The 15,208-nt window shown below is 39.7% G+C and overlaps 1 protein-coding gene across 2 annotated transcripts; it reads left to right on the forward strand.

Annotated features, from left to right (window-relative positions):
* Positions 1-9,399: 9,399 nt before the first annotated feature.
* Positions 9,400-15,189, forward strand: LOC120437553. 2 transcript variants are annotated; one of them, XM_039608125.1, is made up of 4 exons: positions 9,400-9,552; positions 12,054-12,389; positions 12,505-12,579; positions 12,683-15,189. In XM_039608125.1, the coding sequence occupies exons 1-3, from the start codon at positions 9,489-9,491 to the stop codon at positions 12,570-12,572; spliced, it is 468 nt and encodes a 155-aa protein (XP_039464059.1). In that variant the 5' UTR covers positions 9,400-9,488; the 3' UTR covers positions 12,573-12,579; positions 12,683-15,189. The 2 variants fall into 2 exon arrangements, with proteins under 2 accessions (XP_039464059.1, XP_039464058.1); XM_039608124.1 differs by having other exon boundaries at positions 12,505-12,564.
* The last annotated feature ends 19 nt before the right edge of the window (positions 15,190-15,208 follow it).

A 15,208-nucleotide genomic window follows, 5' to 3' on the forward strand; every position in this document is an offset into this window, starting at 1 on the left:
AGAGTGTGCTGGCGGTCTTTTTTGATATAGAGAAAGAAATATGATATGCTGTGGAGGGAAGGTCTATTAATCAATATTAGGAATATTGGTATAAAGGATCAAATGTTCCAATAGATTAAGGATTTTTTTGGTAGGAAGATGAATAATGGTCATGATTGCGAGGAGTTGTTCGGAGAGTTTGCCGATAGGAAATGGAACGCCACAAGCGAGCACAGATTGCTGATAAATGTTGTGTTTAAGAACACAGAGGGTGGGATGGGGTTTTCACTTTTTGCAGACGATGGGGCAATGTGGGTGAGAGAAAGAAGACAAGAAATAGAACAGTGGTCATATAAATGGGGGTTTAAATTCTCCTTTGATAAGACTAAAATAATGGTTTTTACAAGAAAAAGAGTTGGGGATGAAATCAGGGTCAGATTATATGGACAAGAATTGGAAAGGGTAAAACAATTTAAATATTTGGGGTTGTGGTTTGATGAAAGGGTGACATGGACTATACATGTTCAGAAGATAATAGACAAATGCAAAAAAGTGTTAAATATAATGAGGTGCTTAGTGGGAACTGACTGGGGGGCTGATAGGAAGTCTTTGAAAGCTATATATACTGGGTTGATTAGATCAGTATTGGATTATGCATGTATAGTATATAATTCTGCTGCTGGAACAACTCTTCGTAAGGTAGATTGTATCTAATATCAAGCACTAAGACTTTGCACAGGTGCATTTAAAACAACCCCAACAGCTGCAATACATGTAGAAATGTGAGAAATGGCATTAGAAATAAGAAGAGAGCAACTAACACTGAATTAGAGTCTACAAGTACGTGGTCAAGGTCATCCAACAAAAACTATTTTTTAAACCATGTTGGGAAACAGAGACAAGAAAATTGAAGAGCTTTGGGTGGACAGTGAGACAGAAAGCAGCTGACCTTAATCTGGACAAAATCAACAGCACCATTACTTACAATACCACCATCAATTATGAGGTGCCGTAAGGGACATTATTGCTGAAACACTCTCACACACACTACTGAGAGCATTTCAGTAGTGTGTGTGAGAGCGTTTCAGCAATAATGTCCCTTACGGCACCTCATAATTGATGCTCCCTGATGCAGTAGTAGATTTCACATAGTTAAACAAAAAGAACAGGGGATGGGGTTTTATCTTGAATTCACATACAATGCAGGCATATATTGATCAGTATTACAGTTATGTCTAAATATACACAGATGCATCAAAGAATACAGCCAACCAAAGCAGGATAGTGTTTACTGTTCCTGAGTTTAATATCAAAGTAAGGAAAAGGATCAGTGATGGTTTAGCAGTGTACACAGGAGAAATGGTTTCAATACTGTTATCTGTCCTGTGGACTGAAGAAACGAAGCCACTAAGATCTGTGATATGTTCAGACTCAAGCTCGTCATTGGCCAGTCTGCAAGACAGTCACTCAGACTGCATACCTGACATTCTGATAGAGATCCAGCAAACATTGTTCAGGATTACTATGACGGGGCTTATGGTCACCTTCTTATGGGTACCAGCACATCATGGAGTTAAGGGAAATGAAACGGCAGATAGGACAGCAAAGGAAGCTACAAAGAGACCAATGGTGGATATGGATATTAGTGTTAGTAGGAAAAATGATGCTGAAAGAAGACAATTGATGGAAAAGCTTGGTGATATGAAAGTGAAGCTGGACTCGAGAACTGAAAGTTATCAGGCCATACTTTGGTTTTTGAGGCAGGCTAATTTTTTGGGGGGACATTTCTGTCCACACTCCACAGCAGTCAGGCGTGGTAATGCACCATTTTGCTGTTTGCCAACTGCCAATAAGCAATATAAAGAAGAAGAACAAGAAGCTCGTGTGAGCTGTCTCAGGACTCCTGAGCTACGAGGCAGGGGTGCAGTCAGTTAAACAAAAAGCCCCTCTTTCCTTTTTGTTTACCCTGACCACCATGGATGACATCACGAGGTGAAGGAAGGCTGTGTACGAGACGGTATAAAGAGCAGATCAGAGAATCTGACCGATTAATAATCATGTGGGCGTGAAAAACTCTTGTTTTCCTGTTTGGTTCGGTTGATTTGTGCAGGTGTGAACACAGTAATCACACTCAGGTGTGGACCACAACAACCATACTGAGACCCTCTGGAGGAGGTGGTCTCGTTCATGGTGAACGTGATCTGAAACAGTTCTCACATAGTTTGTAGTGACGCATTTTGCTTTTCTTGGCTTTCACTTGGATCTTTCTCTCTATGCAAACAAAACAAAACAAACCGTGGGGTGTGGGAGGGGACAAGGTTACAAACTCATCAGCTCACCTACTGACTGTAGGCTCCACCACTTTCATATGTTTTATTTTATGTAACATTCAACAGTGAACTTTAAATTTTCTTTCTCGTCCCTCTCCTCTCTGCTCCTCATCTCTGTGTGTGTCTGACCTGAACCACTGCTCTCACTGTCTTTGGAATATCTGCAGGAGCAGGACGAAGATTCAGCTCCCACATACCAACAGGACATCAATAATTAATAAATGCTATCTCATCTTAGTCTTGCTCTGTATTTCTTCCCTATCCACACTCTACAGTATCCGTATGGCTGCTGTCTAAACCAGCTGGGAGATCCATAACTCTAATTTCAAAGGACACAAGGACATAAAACCGCTTAGATATACAAACAGGAGTCAAACCTGATAAACTGCTTCAGAGGTTTGGTGACTATAACAGATGCATGAACCGACCACATAGCTCACTTATAACACTTTTATTTTCGGTTCTCGGAACAATAACGACCTCAGGACCCACTTCACTCTGCTTTTAAGTCGCTGAGGCGTGATGAGCTGGTGTGTCGGCCTCCCTCGCGCCACAGTGACATTGTCCCAAAATAAAGTTCAAGGTGGTCTTTTTTCTGTCCTCTGTGTCAGCAGAGCTCACTGGTCTCTGATCCATTCTCTGATTGGTTGCTGTAGAAGTGAACAATTGTACTTTGACCTTTAACCTCTCTGCTCTGTGTTTGATCTCCTCTATCAGACCAGACAACCATCACAGCTGAGTCTGGACAGAACGTCACTCTGACATGTCGAGCTCCATCAGGCAAAACCATCAGAGCTGTGAAGTGGAGCAGAAATGACCTGGGAGATAAATATGTGCTTTTGTACAGAGATGAGCAGCTGGATCCAACCAACCAGCATCCATCTTTTAAGAACCGGGTGGATCTGCAGGACAGACAGATGAAGGATGGAGACGTGTCTTTGATTCTGAAGAATGTGATGATTAATGATGGTGGATCATACAAGTGTGGTGTCCTTGTGGGAGAATCAGCATCATGGGAGATCATGGGGACTGTCAACATGAGTGTGGCTCCTCCAGGTGAGTGAGCAAAGTTCATTATGTGTGTAACACCCGTCCCACGTTCTATTGAGAGGGGCCCTGGGTTCCTGTCGTTACTTTCCTACTGATACTCCCTTTTTGATGCTTATGGTATAAAATATGCAATAAAACTACACTATATGGAAATAAATCACACACAAGCAGGTCAATTATAAAGTCAATTCCACTTTAGTGAATGATTAATTAACAACACAAAAGAAAAATAAGTAAAATCAATAAAGTTTGTCAAACAATGGTAAGGTATCTACTTCAACAGAAACAAAATAATCAAATAATATTGTGGGCCCACACACACTCTCACCAACACACACACACACACACACACCTCAAGTGCTACAGTCTTTCTGCTAGCAAACCCCTCATTGCAGGCCTGAGTCGTGGCTCGGGTGCGTTGGGACCTAAAACAATATGGTCGCTTCACTTGTTGCCAAGCAGTAAAATAAATTCAATTAAATTTTATTTATATAGCGCCAAATCACAACAAAAGTCGCCTCAAGGCGCTTTATATTGTACAGTAGATCGCACAATAAGCACGTGCAAACAACAGTACTCACACCTCCAGGCAGTTCAAGGGGATAGCGGGGGAACTGGGTCAAGGCTACCAGCAGGCCGCGGCAGCAGCACTCACAGTCATCCTCGCCACGTGCTCCCACGTGAACACATAACTTCAGCAAGACCAGCAGAAGGGACCTCTCTGACACGCCAGCAAGACGTCCGTCTCCTCCTACTCACAGTAGGGTACAACAGATTTCCACTCCAGCTAACTATCCGTCAACCTGAAAATATGTCTGTCGCCCTTCTATAAACTCTGCGTTCACTCGACACTGTTCCGCTCTCGTCTCTCTCGCTTCCTGCAGAGTGCACACGGCTCCCCACTTACTCCCACCCTCTCTACCTAAGACTACTTCAGGGTTCACTGGAGCTGTAGTACATATCAATACCATATCAAAAATAATGACATAAACCTCAAAATACAAATAAAAAGGTTGTGCATTTAACTGACACACATCACATACCTTACAGGCATTTGTATACATTCTTGAACACATTAAACATTTGCAATTAACCATGAATACAAATGAACTATTTAAATAAATGACCTTTTTATATAGCCAGGGCTACATGTGTGATCAGAGGTGAAGCTGCTTCCTGGTTGTTGGACTCTTTTCTACCTGATTGCTGACACGTCTCCTTTTTCTCCTGCAGGTCACACAGAGGATGGATCTAAAGGACAGATGAATTATCTGTCGGGTTCTGGTGTGTTTCTTCTTCTTTTCCTTTTTCTTGTTGTCACTGCTGCTCCTGTTTGTCGTTGGATTTTCATCTCCAGAAAATTAAAAAAGAAAATATTTCAGGGGTCATACTAGTCTCCTGATGGTTTAAAAACACTATTTAAAAATGATGTTGGTTCAAAAAGATAAAGAAACAGATACGACATAAAATTCTGATGATGGATCAACCAGAAGGAAGGTCGGCATAAAAAACAGGAATGTTTCAAAAACAATGAAGGTTTAAACAACTCTTAGGACCTCTAACCCTCGAAATATGAAAGGACTTATTAAATATATTGAAGGTATTAATAAAACCATGACCTCATGCTTATGAGTAAACTTTAACTAAACTCCTGTCTTTTTGTGTTTGTTTATTTTATTTGACAATGCTAAGATCAATATAACACGTGCTGCACACGGTAGATGATTTGTTGCTTTGGGCACTTCTTAAGCTTCTTAAAATCTTAAAATGTCAGACTGTAACTTCACTGCTGAGCCTCGAGTTAAACTCTCTGTGGAGGAAACTTCACAGTGAAACTCTGAGCTGAGGAACAAACTCTCCATCATCCTCATCCTCAGCAAACAGCAGAGTCTCATGGTGTTGAAAACAGACATCACCAGATGATGATAAAAAATAAATAAATAATTTTTTCATCCTGACATCTATCAGCTTCATGTCTATGTTCACTGTTGCCATCCAATAAAGGCAAAATGCCAAAGAAGTAATGTTCAAAAATAATGTTTGATGCTGATACCTCTTCACGCCACTTTACATGAAACAGCTCATCTCATAAAGTAACCAGCAGAGGGCGATGGGGAGCCCGTCCATCCAATGCTTTCTCTTCTCTTCAAATAGAAAATAACTTCTCACTACTGTGTAACAACTGTCCATGACTGATAGTTAACTGTGTGCTGTTCTATCCAAATATGCTTTCACAGCACTAACAGTGTGTTTACAGGAGGTACTGCATGGTGGATCAACATCTGATGGTATTATTCTGTGTTAATGACTCCATCAGTTTGAACAAGATCACCAACAGCACCGACTGAAATGAAGCTCCAACCCACAACAGAGCCTCCGCCCTGTTTTACAGCAGTAGAAGCTCACAGTTGTAACCTCTTCGTCCGTACATACTGATGATGATTTGAACCAAAACTGTAAAATTTGGATTCGTCACATTGTAAGATCTGTTCCGATTTTCAGTGTAGTTCTTGTGTAATTTGAAATGCTGCCTTTTCATGCATAGTTTTTCTTTAGACCTGATACTTCTTCTGTCCCCGACTTCTCCTGTTTCCACTATAAAACCAGAGTTTTGAGCTTTTAAGAATCACATTGTTGGTGCAATAACATTGTACCATACCAAATTTATTTATGAAGCACTTTAACATAAAACCAGAGTTGACAAAGTGCTGTATATGCAAATAGCATAAGCAAAGTAAAAATAAAATAAGATAAAATTAAATAACTAAAATAAAATAAAACATGTTAAAAACAAATTGAGTCAGTCCCCTTAAACAGTGCCGAAGGCTTCAGCAAATAAATATGTTTTAAGAAGACTTTTAAACTCAGAAAGAGAAGAGGCCTGTCTAACGTGCAAGGGCAGATCATTCCACTACTTTGGAGCAGCTATCGCAAAAGCACAATCACCAGGCCATTAAAAGATTTAAAATGTTCAGGTAGGCAGTGGAGTGTAATTAAAATGGGGGTAATCTGCTCAGACTCTTTTGTTCCAGTTAAAAGAGGTGCTGCAGCATTTTGCACAACCTGCAGACGCCTAATGGACGCATCACTAACCCCACAATAAAGTGTGTTACAATAATCCAGCCTAGATATAACAAAGGCATGGATTACTGTCTAAAAAGCTGTTTTGATAAGATGAGCTTTATTTTGGCTGATTGCCTCAAATGAAAAAAGCTAGATGTTACAACAGCTCTGACCTGGCTTTCAAGTTTAAGATCTGCCTGCATTTGTACTCCCAGATTAGTGATGACTGGTTTAACAAACTGTGCCAGCGAACCAAGATTTATAGTAGTGGCCTCAGAAGTGCCACCAAAAACCATCACTTCTGTTTCCTGCTCATTAAAATGTAAAACGTTCAAAGTCATCCAGGCACTTATTTCATCAAGTCATCTGAGCAGAGGGTCTACTGAGAAGCCATTTATCTTTTTAAGTGGGAAATAAATCTGGGAGTTTATGTCTGTCAAACTGTGAAATCTTTGGCAGGTTTCCTAAATTTAACTAAAGAAATGTGAACAAATGTGATGTTGTGACAGGCTTCTGGTAATAAAGTCTCTAAAGTTACAGTTTAACATTGTTTCTCTGCTTAATTGTAAAATGCGTATAAACAAACTGGTTGATCCCTTGTGTAAGTTCCTTTTAATGCCTGAACGATTCATGGCTCAGCTAATAGGACTGTACTGAAAATGAGAGTAAAAGTAGCCAATGTCCAAAGACAAACTTTCATCCTGGAGAACTGTTGCTCAAGATCACGTTTAAAAAATGACAACAATGTGTCACTGACTGGAGGCAAAATAGGGAGAAATTTATGTTAATAGTTATATATTAGCATAGAATTCATCACATGAATCTTGATGAATTTAGCGATCCGCCACTGTTTGTATGAATGGAGGAAGAAAGCGTGCTTAAAAGAAGAGGGCGGGCTTTACCTGGTGTCAGTGACAGAAATGAAAAAAAGCTCAAATCATCCACTCATTATATCAACACAGCTGAAAATCTGAAACGTGAAATTTAACATTTTCATCATTTCAGTCACCTGTAACTGTCTTTAAAGTTTTGTGCTGCACATGGTGACCGTTATTCTCTGAGCTGTTTGTGGTTTAAACAGAAACTAAAGAAGCTAAATTTTGTGTTTTGGGAGGAAAAGAAAAGACTTCCAGCTGTTTCATCAGAGGGCTGCTAATCTAAAAAAGAGGAAGTGAAATGTCTGAATCCTCCACAAACAGGCCATGAATCTAAAGCTGTTTAATGAAATATGATCTGTTTTAAATACATTCAGTGAACTCACTCCAGTGTTTTTTTTTTAACTTTTTAATCATATTTATGTGACACCAACATTTCCATCTGTCAGATTGTAACGACTACGTTTACTCTGCTTTTCTAGTATTTCTACTCACTGACACCTTAATGTTACGTTCAGCTGAGCTTGAACCTGAACGTCTGACAAATCAGTGGCCTGTGGAGCCACGAGCTTCGGACCATCATCACTATCAGGTTTGTAGTTTTCAGTTACATGAGCGCAGTGATGACGGCAATTAAAATATTAAATAATATAAAATTATTTTATTTCATTAAAATAAAATAATAATTTGTAGACTTTGTACAGTTTTAACCAAAGTATTGCATTAAGTTTTTAAGCTCATGTGATTAAAAATAGTCCAGCTGCCCACATCTGCTCCTTTATTCTTCCTCTTTTCTCGATGGACATGTTGTCAGACTCCTACGTGTCCTCATAATTATCTTTAACTATCATTAAAAAGAGTAAGGAGCTCATTAAATATATCTTTAACCATTTTTTTAAAAGTAAGGAGCTTATTATGCTACCTTGAAAAGTTCATCTTCACCTACAAACCAGCTGGAATCACCATTTATCAGGACCCATCACAGATTCAGCTCTTCTTTGCTAAATAGTTCATCTTTGTAGAACAGGAGTGTTAAACGAGGCCAAAACTCAGAACATGTTTTTAGTTGCACCCAATCAGGAAAACAGACTGAAACAGAAACAGCCAGACTACTATCATTGTCCTCAATAATATATATTAACTTTTAAATATTTTCATTTTCCATTAAAATATCTTTAGGATAAAGTTCAAATATTAAAATGCTGATGAAAGCTTTAAAATAAATGTTGTTTCTGATCTTATGAAAACAACAATAACGACTTTAAGCTCACATTCAGACCTGTGGGACTCAGTCAGGCTCTCAGACACTGAGCCATGACTCTGTGGTGCATCTCTCCATCCAAATACACGTTTTATATAGTTTATTTCATGAATTATTCAACACTGAACTGTAAATTCAATCTGTAGATGGTATGATCCTAGCCTGTCTTTGTATGTCGAATGTATTCAGCTCACTTCTGGTTCCCTCTCTATATATGACCCCTCGCCACTACATGCTGTTGGTTCTTGTTTTCCTGTCCCTGGCTCTTTCATTCACTTCTCATTGATACACGAGGATCTGCCCGGACTAGTAGCAGCCACCTGTCATCTCTGAGGCCTTCCCCAAACTGCAGCCTCAATTCATCTACTTGAAATGCTGTCAAAGCTAAACTGATGATGTGGTCTCAGCAGGTTGAGCAGGTTCTTATTTGCATGTTGTGTTTCCAGCTGATTCAAAAACTCTTCGGAGTAGAATGAAGGACGATGATTTTTTATATATTTTAAATCAGCAAATGAACACATGAACATTCCTGTAACAAAGCGACTCAGCTTTTGCTTAATTCAGGTGATTGCATGTCTGCTGATCTCTAATCACAGCATAGGTTACCATGGCAATGTACTCAGGTAAGAAGTGAACCACATTTATAGTACATAAAACCCAAGGTTTACCCTGAAGTTATCTCAATAAGCCCAAATCCTGCCTCACAGCAAAGATCTGTGACTAAACCAGAACAAATCTAATTTTTCTAATTTTCTCTGGAATGTGCCAACTCAGCAGTGACGTGACTGGAATGTGGACTTAAAAAGACCGAAACTACATCGATGAGTGGGCGTGCCTCCATCGGTTTTCCTCTGTTTACACCTGCACCATAAAGGATTCACAGGTCCTGTTTTTTGCCGGTGTATTTTGGATGTACTGAATTAACCTACAATGACTCCATTAACATTATTATGTCTCTGTGTGGCTCTGCTGTTTGCTGATTTGGCGTCTTCAGGTGAGTTCTTCTTTACTTTCTGTTTCCAAAAAAGTTGATTCTGTTCATCTGGACGGAGTATTTTCAGTTTCTGCAATTTGTCTTTAGACTTCATGAACAAGGCCCTGAAACATTGCTCTCATTTGCTGTAAAACTGCTGAATTTCCTTGAGACCAGCCTGTGCATTATGTCCTTCTACTGGATAATGATGGTATAACTGTTAGATAGTGTTGTTTCTCATAAGGACAGATTAAGAGGAATCCTGAGCTACGAGGCAGGGGTGCAGTCTGGTAAACCAAAAGCCCCTCTTCACCCTTTTTACCCTGGCCACAATGGATGTTACACAAGGTCAAGGAAGTGTTTGCAAGGAGACTTTGGCTACGTCCACAGTAGCCCGGATAGATTTGGAAACAGTGTTTTCGTCTGAAACCACTCCGCATCCACACTAGCGTTTTCAGTCATTTCCACAGAGTTGTGCGTCCACATTGAAACGTCCAAAAACGCTTACGCTCCAGTTCTGCACATGCGTGAAACAGAAGACGTTTCGACCTGCCTCATTTCTGTCCACCGTTTATTTACTTTCCGGCTCTTTGAAACGTTGCAGCAAAATGTTGAGGAAAAGCACCAAGTTTTTTAAATTCACTAACAATGAGGCGGAGTTGCAAAAGCGAGTGAGAATTAAAGAATTTGAAGAAACGCTATCTGGAGCATGTAAAGACTGATATCAATCTTTTTTAGGGCTGTCACAATGGAGAGCAAACAAAACAACTGCTGTATAATGCCCTCTGCTATCTTTTTTAATTGGTCACATGACTGCATCACATGACTAAAATGCGTCATCGTTTTCGAAAGTCTCCATTTTCACTTCGACGTAATCGCATCATCTTCAAATGTATGCGTTTTCGAGAGCGTTTTCAAAATGCTGCGTTTTCCATCAGCTAAAACGGCGTCTCAGTGTGGACGGGAGGTTAAAACAGAGAGAAAACGATGCGTTTTCAAACGAAAACGCATTAGTGTGGATGTAGCCTTTATGAGGAGTAGATCAGAGAATCTGATGGATTAATAATCATGTGGGTGTGCCTTCGGTTGTTTACTCCGCTGAAATCAAATTCGAGTTTTCTTCCCCAAAATTTGATTCTGTTCATCTGGACATTTTCAGTGGGAGAAACATTTTGTCACTCATGGACTGATTCTTATTTAGCACTTTTCTACTCTCCCAGAGTACTCAAAGCGCTCTATAGAACATGCCACATTCACCCAATCACACCCACATTCCCACAAACACTGTCTCTATACTTGGTGCTTTCTAATGATTTCACACGCATTCAGCCACCCCTCATCCAAGTGATTTCTTCAGTCTCAGCTGACTGCAGGTTTCCCCAAATCTTATAAACAGTACATTTGCACAATGACTGAAACCTGCCCACTGAAGGAACAATGGGCTGGGAGGTCAGTTCCTTGATTATTAATATGCAAATTCTCATGACCATTGGGGTGGCTGTAGCTCAGGTGGTAGAGCAGGTCAGCTACTAACTGGAAGGTTGGTGGTTTGATCCCGGGCTCCTCCAGTCTGCATGCCAAATATCCTTGGGCAAGATACAAACTCCATGTTGCTCTCCTATACATCCATGGGAGTGTGAATGCGTATGAATGTTATGATGATTGAGCATGAAACTCTTGGTTGGTTTGTGCAGGTGTGAACACAGTAATCACATTCAGGTGTGGACCACAACAACCAGTCTCACTGCAGTTTGTTTATGGTGTGAATGTGATCCAAATTAGCTGCCAGGGCCTCGTTACAAGTTTGGGCTAAAAACGTCCCGTAGCCACGTGTGCTTTATAGGCGAGATATCATCTGAATTTCTGGAGTGGGACCACTCCTCCTTTATGCCCTTCTGACCTCAGACTATAAATGCCCCCTTCTCCAATACCCGCTGTTCTCATTTCCATGCCCCCCCTTCCCCCCTCTCTTCTCCTCCTCCCCATCTTGCTATTCAAATACACTTTTATATACTTTATTTTATGTAACATTCAACACTGAACATTAGGTTTTCTTTCTCGTCTCGTCCTCTCGCCTCCTCCTCTCTCTGTGTGTCTGACCTGAACCACTGCTCTCACTGTCTTTGGAATATCTGCAGGAGCAGGATGAAGATTCAGCTCCCGCATACTGATAGGACATTAATATTGATTTATAATATTTCACCTTAGTCTTGCTCATTTTTTTTTTCCGTTCTCTGCGCTCTACAGTGTTTATATAGCTGCTGTCTAAATCACAGTAGAGATCCTTAACTCTAATTTCAAAGGACATAAACACTGATTACATACAAACAGGAGTCAAATAAACTGCTTCAGAGGTTTGGTGACTTTGTCCCAAAATAAAGTCCAAGAAGGTTTTTTTTTTTTCTGTCCTCTGTGTCAGCAGAGCTGACTGGTCTCTGATCCTCTCTCTGATTGGCTGCTGTAGAAGTGAACAGTTGCACTTTGACCTTTAACCTCTCTGCTCCGTGTTGTTTCACTCTCAGAACAGAAAACCGTCACAGCTAAGTCTGGACAGAAGAATGTCACTCTGACATGTGGAGCTCTAAACAAAAACATCATAGTTGTAGAGTGGAGCAGAGAAGGCTTGGAGCCAGAATTTGTCCTTGTTTACCGAGGTGGGCAGTTTGTTCCAGATGAGCAGCATCCATCTTTTAAGAAGCGGGTGGATCTGCAGGACAAACAGATGAAGGATGGAGACGTGTCTTTGATTCTGAAGGATGTGACGATTAATGATAATGGAACATACAAGTGTCATGTCAAGAGAGAGGGAGAGAGTATGAAACTCATCAGCATCATCTATCTGAGAGTTGATCCTCCAGGTGAGCAGAGTTCAGTGTGTGTGATCAGAGGTGAAGCTGCTTCCTGTCGTTGGATTGGATTCTGTGCTGTTCTTCACTCATGAATGCTGACACCTCTCCTGTTTCTCTCCTGCAGTTCAGCCAGAACACACAAAGGATGGAGGGAAGAAGGGTATCCCTGTTGGACAGGAAATCGGTCTGTAATTTATCGGTGGGATTGTCTCAGATTTTATTTTGTGTTCAGTGAAGGTGAAGTTGCTTCCTGGTTGTTGGACTCTACCTGATTGCTGACACATCTCCTGTTTCTCCTGCAGGTCACACAAAATATGGATGTAAGGGACAGATGATTTTTGTGTATGGTTCTGGTTTGTTTCTTCTTTTTCTTCTTCTTGTCCTTGTCACTGCTGCTCCTGTTTGTGATTGGACTTTCATCTCCAGAAAATTAAGTCGGGGGTCTCCAGATAAAACTCACCAGGTTTAAAAACACTATTTAAAAACTGATGTTGGTTCAAAAAGATGAAGAAACAGATTAGGTGGTCTAATTCATGATGGTTTCACACTACATAACATTTTGATGATGGAACAACCAGAACAGAGGTCGGCAGCAAAACCAATGAAGGTTTAAAAAACTCTTAGGACTCTAACACTCAAAATATGAAAGCAGAAATATGAATGGATTTATTAAATATCTTAAAGGTATTGCACAAAAAATCAGTTTATTCTGAGGGGCTCAGCTGAGACTAACTCAAAATATATTTATCTATTTGCTGCTGTCCTCATATAGAGACGATACTTTTTAAACTTTCTGCACTTTATATAAGTCTTTGGTGAGCAGGTTTTGCCTTTTTTATGTTAGGCCATAAAAGCATTGTCTCCATATGAGGACATGGTTTAAAAAACAAACTTGTGCTTACCAGGTCCATCTAAATCCAAATAATCAGGATCAAATAATAATTCATCCTAAACTAGAGCTCAGGAGGTTAAACTGAGTCAGACCAACTGTGTTGATGAAGAGATCAACTTTAATCCTGCAGAACTACAGTCACAATGCAGGTTTTCAACAGGATGAAACCAAAGAGTTTTGTGTGAGTTTTATAAATTTGGGATGTTAAATGATGCAAAATATGTTTGAGTTTAAATACTGAATAAACTCAGTTAAAGCAAGATTTTGACAGATGTATATAAACTTGGTTAAAATGATTTTATATAAAGTAGGAGTGTAGGAAGGCTTTATAACAAAATTTGTTGATGGATTCATGATAAGCTGCTGCTGTCTGAGCCACAATCTGATTGTTTTATTTTAAACAAAAACATGTGATTTGTAATAAAGAGATTTGTTATCCAGGGGTTCACTTTCTGTGTGATCTACAGTGCTGTGAAACAGTACATGTCTCCTAAGCTGAATAACTGGTTTTGCGAGTGTGTTGGCAGCAACAGCAACAATCAAGTCAACAATCAATGATCAATGCTGATCTTTGGAGGCCTGTTTCACTACACTTTTCTGACCATGAAGACCATGAAGACCACTGTGCCACGTGTTCTCCATATGTGGATAACGACTCTCATCATACTTCACTGGAGTCCCAAAGTCTCGGAAATGAATCTGTGACCTTCCCAGTCTGATAGATGTCAGTGACTTTGTTTCTCAGCTCTTCTGTAGATCGTGGTTTGATGTGTTGCTTTTGGACGTTTTTCTCCTGCTTCACTTTGTCAGACTCATTCTACTCCAGTGACTCTTGATTCAGCAGGTCTGTCAGATTCGTGTCTATGTTCACTGTTGGCATCCAATAAAGACAAAATGCCAAAATATAATATCCAAAATTAATGTTTGATGTTATGAGAAAATAAAGTGTGACAAATATGCAAGTAAGTAAGAAATCAGTGAGGAGGCTGATACTTCTTCACAGCACTTTATATGAAACAGCTCATCTCATAAAGTCACCAGCAGAGGGCGATGAGGAGCTGACCTCCTGGTTAAAAGGTCGAGCTGATGCAAACTCATCCATGCAATGCTTTCCCATCTCTTCATATACAAAGTAACGTCTCACTACTGTGTAACAACTGTCCATGACTGATAGTCAAATATGTGTTTCCCTGTCAAAATATGCTTTTACAGCATTGACAGTGTGTTTACAGGAGTTCATCCTATGAGTAAATTCATTTTTATGCCTTAATAATTCATGGGTCGGGTACTAGGAATGTGTTAAAAATAGGTATAAGAAGAGCCAAAGTCCTAAAACAAAATTTAATCAGGAGAAATATTGTTCACTTAAAAATGAAAAGTACATTTGACTGCTTGGAGGCAACAAAGGTAGAAAATAAGGCTGGCTCAAGACTTAAATCAGAGTTTTTCAATAACTGAGTTCAGTGTTATTATTGATATATTTTAGAATAGCTTTATCACATGAATCTTAATGAGTTTAGCGATCCAACAGTGTTTGCACAAAAAGTGGAAGAAGACCTCATCAGAGGAAGAGGGCGGGCTTTATTTGGTGTCAGATACAGAAATGAAACTTATTATATCGACACAGCTGAGAGTCTGAAATATGAAATTTTAACATGCCCATCATTTCAGTCACGTGTAACTGTCTTTTAAGTTTTGTGCTGCTCATAGTGAGCGTTACTGTCTGAGCTGTTTGTGGTTGAAACAGAAACTCAAGAAGCTTTTTTATGTTTCTGGGGGGAAAAGAAAAAACAAATTTCCTTATCTTAAAAAGGGAAGTAAAATGTCGGAGTCGTCCATAAACAGGCCATGAATCTAAAGCTGTTTAATTAAATGTGATCTGTTTTAAAATATGATTAATAAATATATTGAGTGAACTCAGTGTTTTCTCTTTAAC

The sequence above is a fragment of the Oreochromis aureus genome, linkage group 3 (genome assembly GCF_013358895.1).
Source record: "Oreochromis aureus strain Israel breed Guangdong linkage group 3, ZZ_aureus, whole genome shotgun sequence".
NCBI classification, from domain to species: domain Eukaryota; kingdom Metazoa; phylum Chordata; class Actinopteri; order Cichliformes; family Cichlidae; genus Oreochromis; species Oreochromis aureus.

Excerpts from the sequence above, each read along its gene's own strand:
- LOC120437553 (XM_039608124.1), top strand. The coding sequence starts at position 9,489 with ATGACTCCATTAACATTATTATGTCTCTGTGTGGCTCTGCTGTTTGCT. Across the intron at positions 12,390-12,504 it reads TCTGAGAGTTGATCCTCCAG|TTCAGCCAGAACACACAAAG; the intron begins GTGAGCAGAGTT and ends TCTCTCCTGCAG. Across the intron at positions 12,565-12,682 it reads CCCTGTTGGACAGGAAATCG|GTCACACAAAATATGGATGT; the intron begins GTCTGTAATTTA and ends TTTCTCCTGCAG.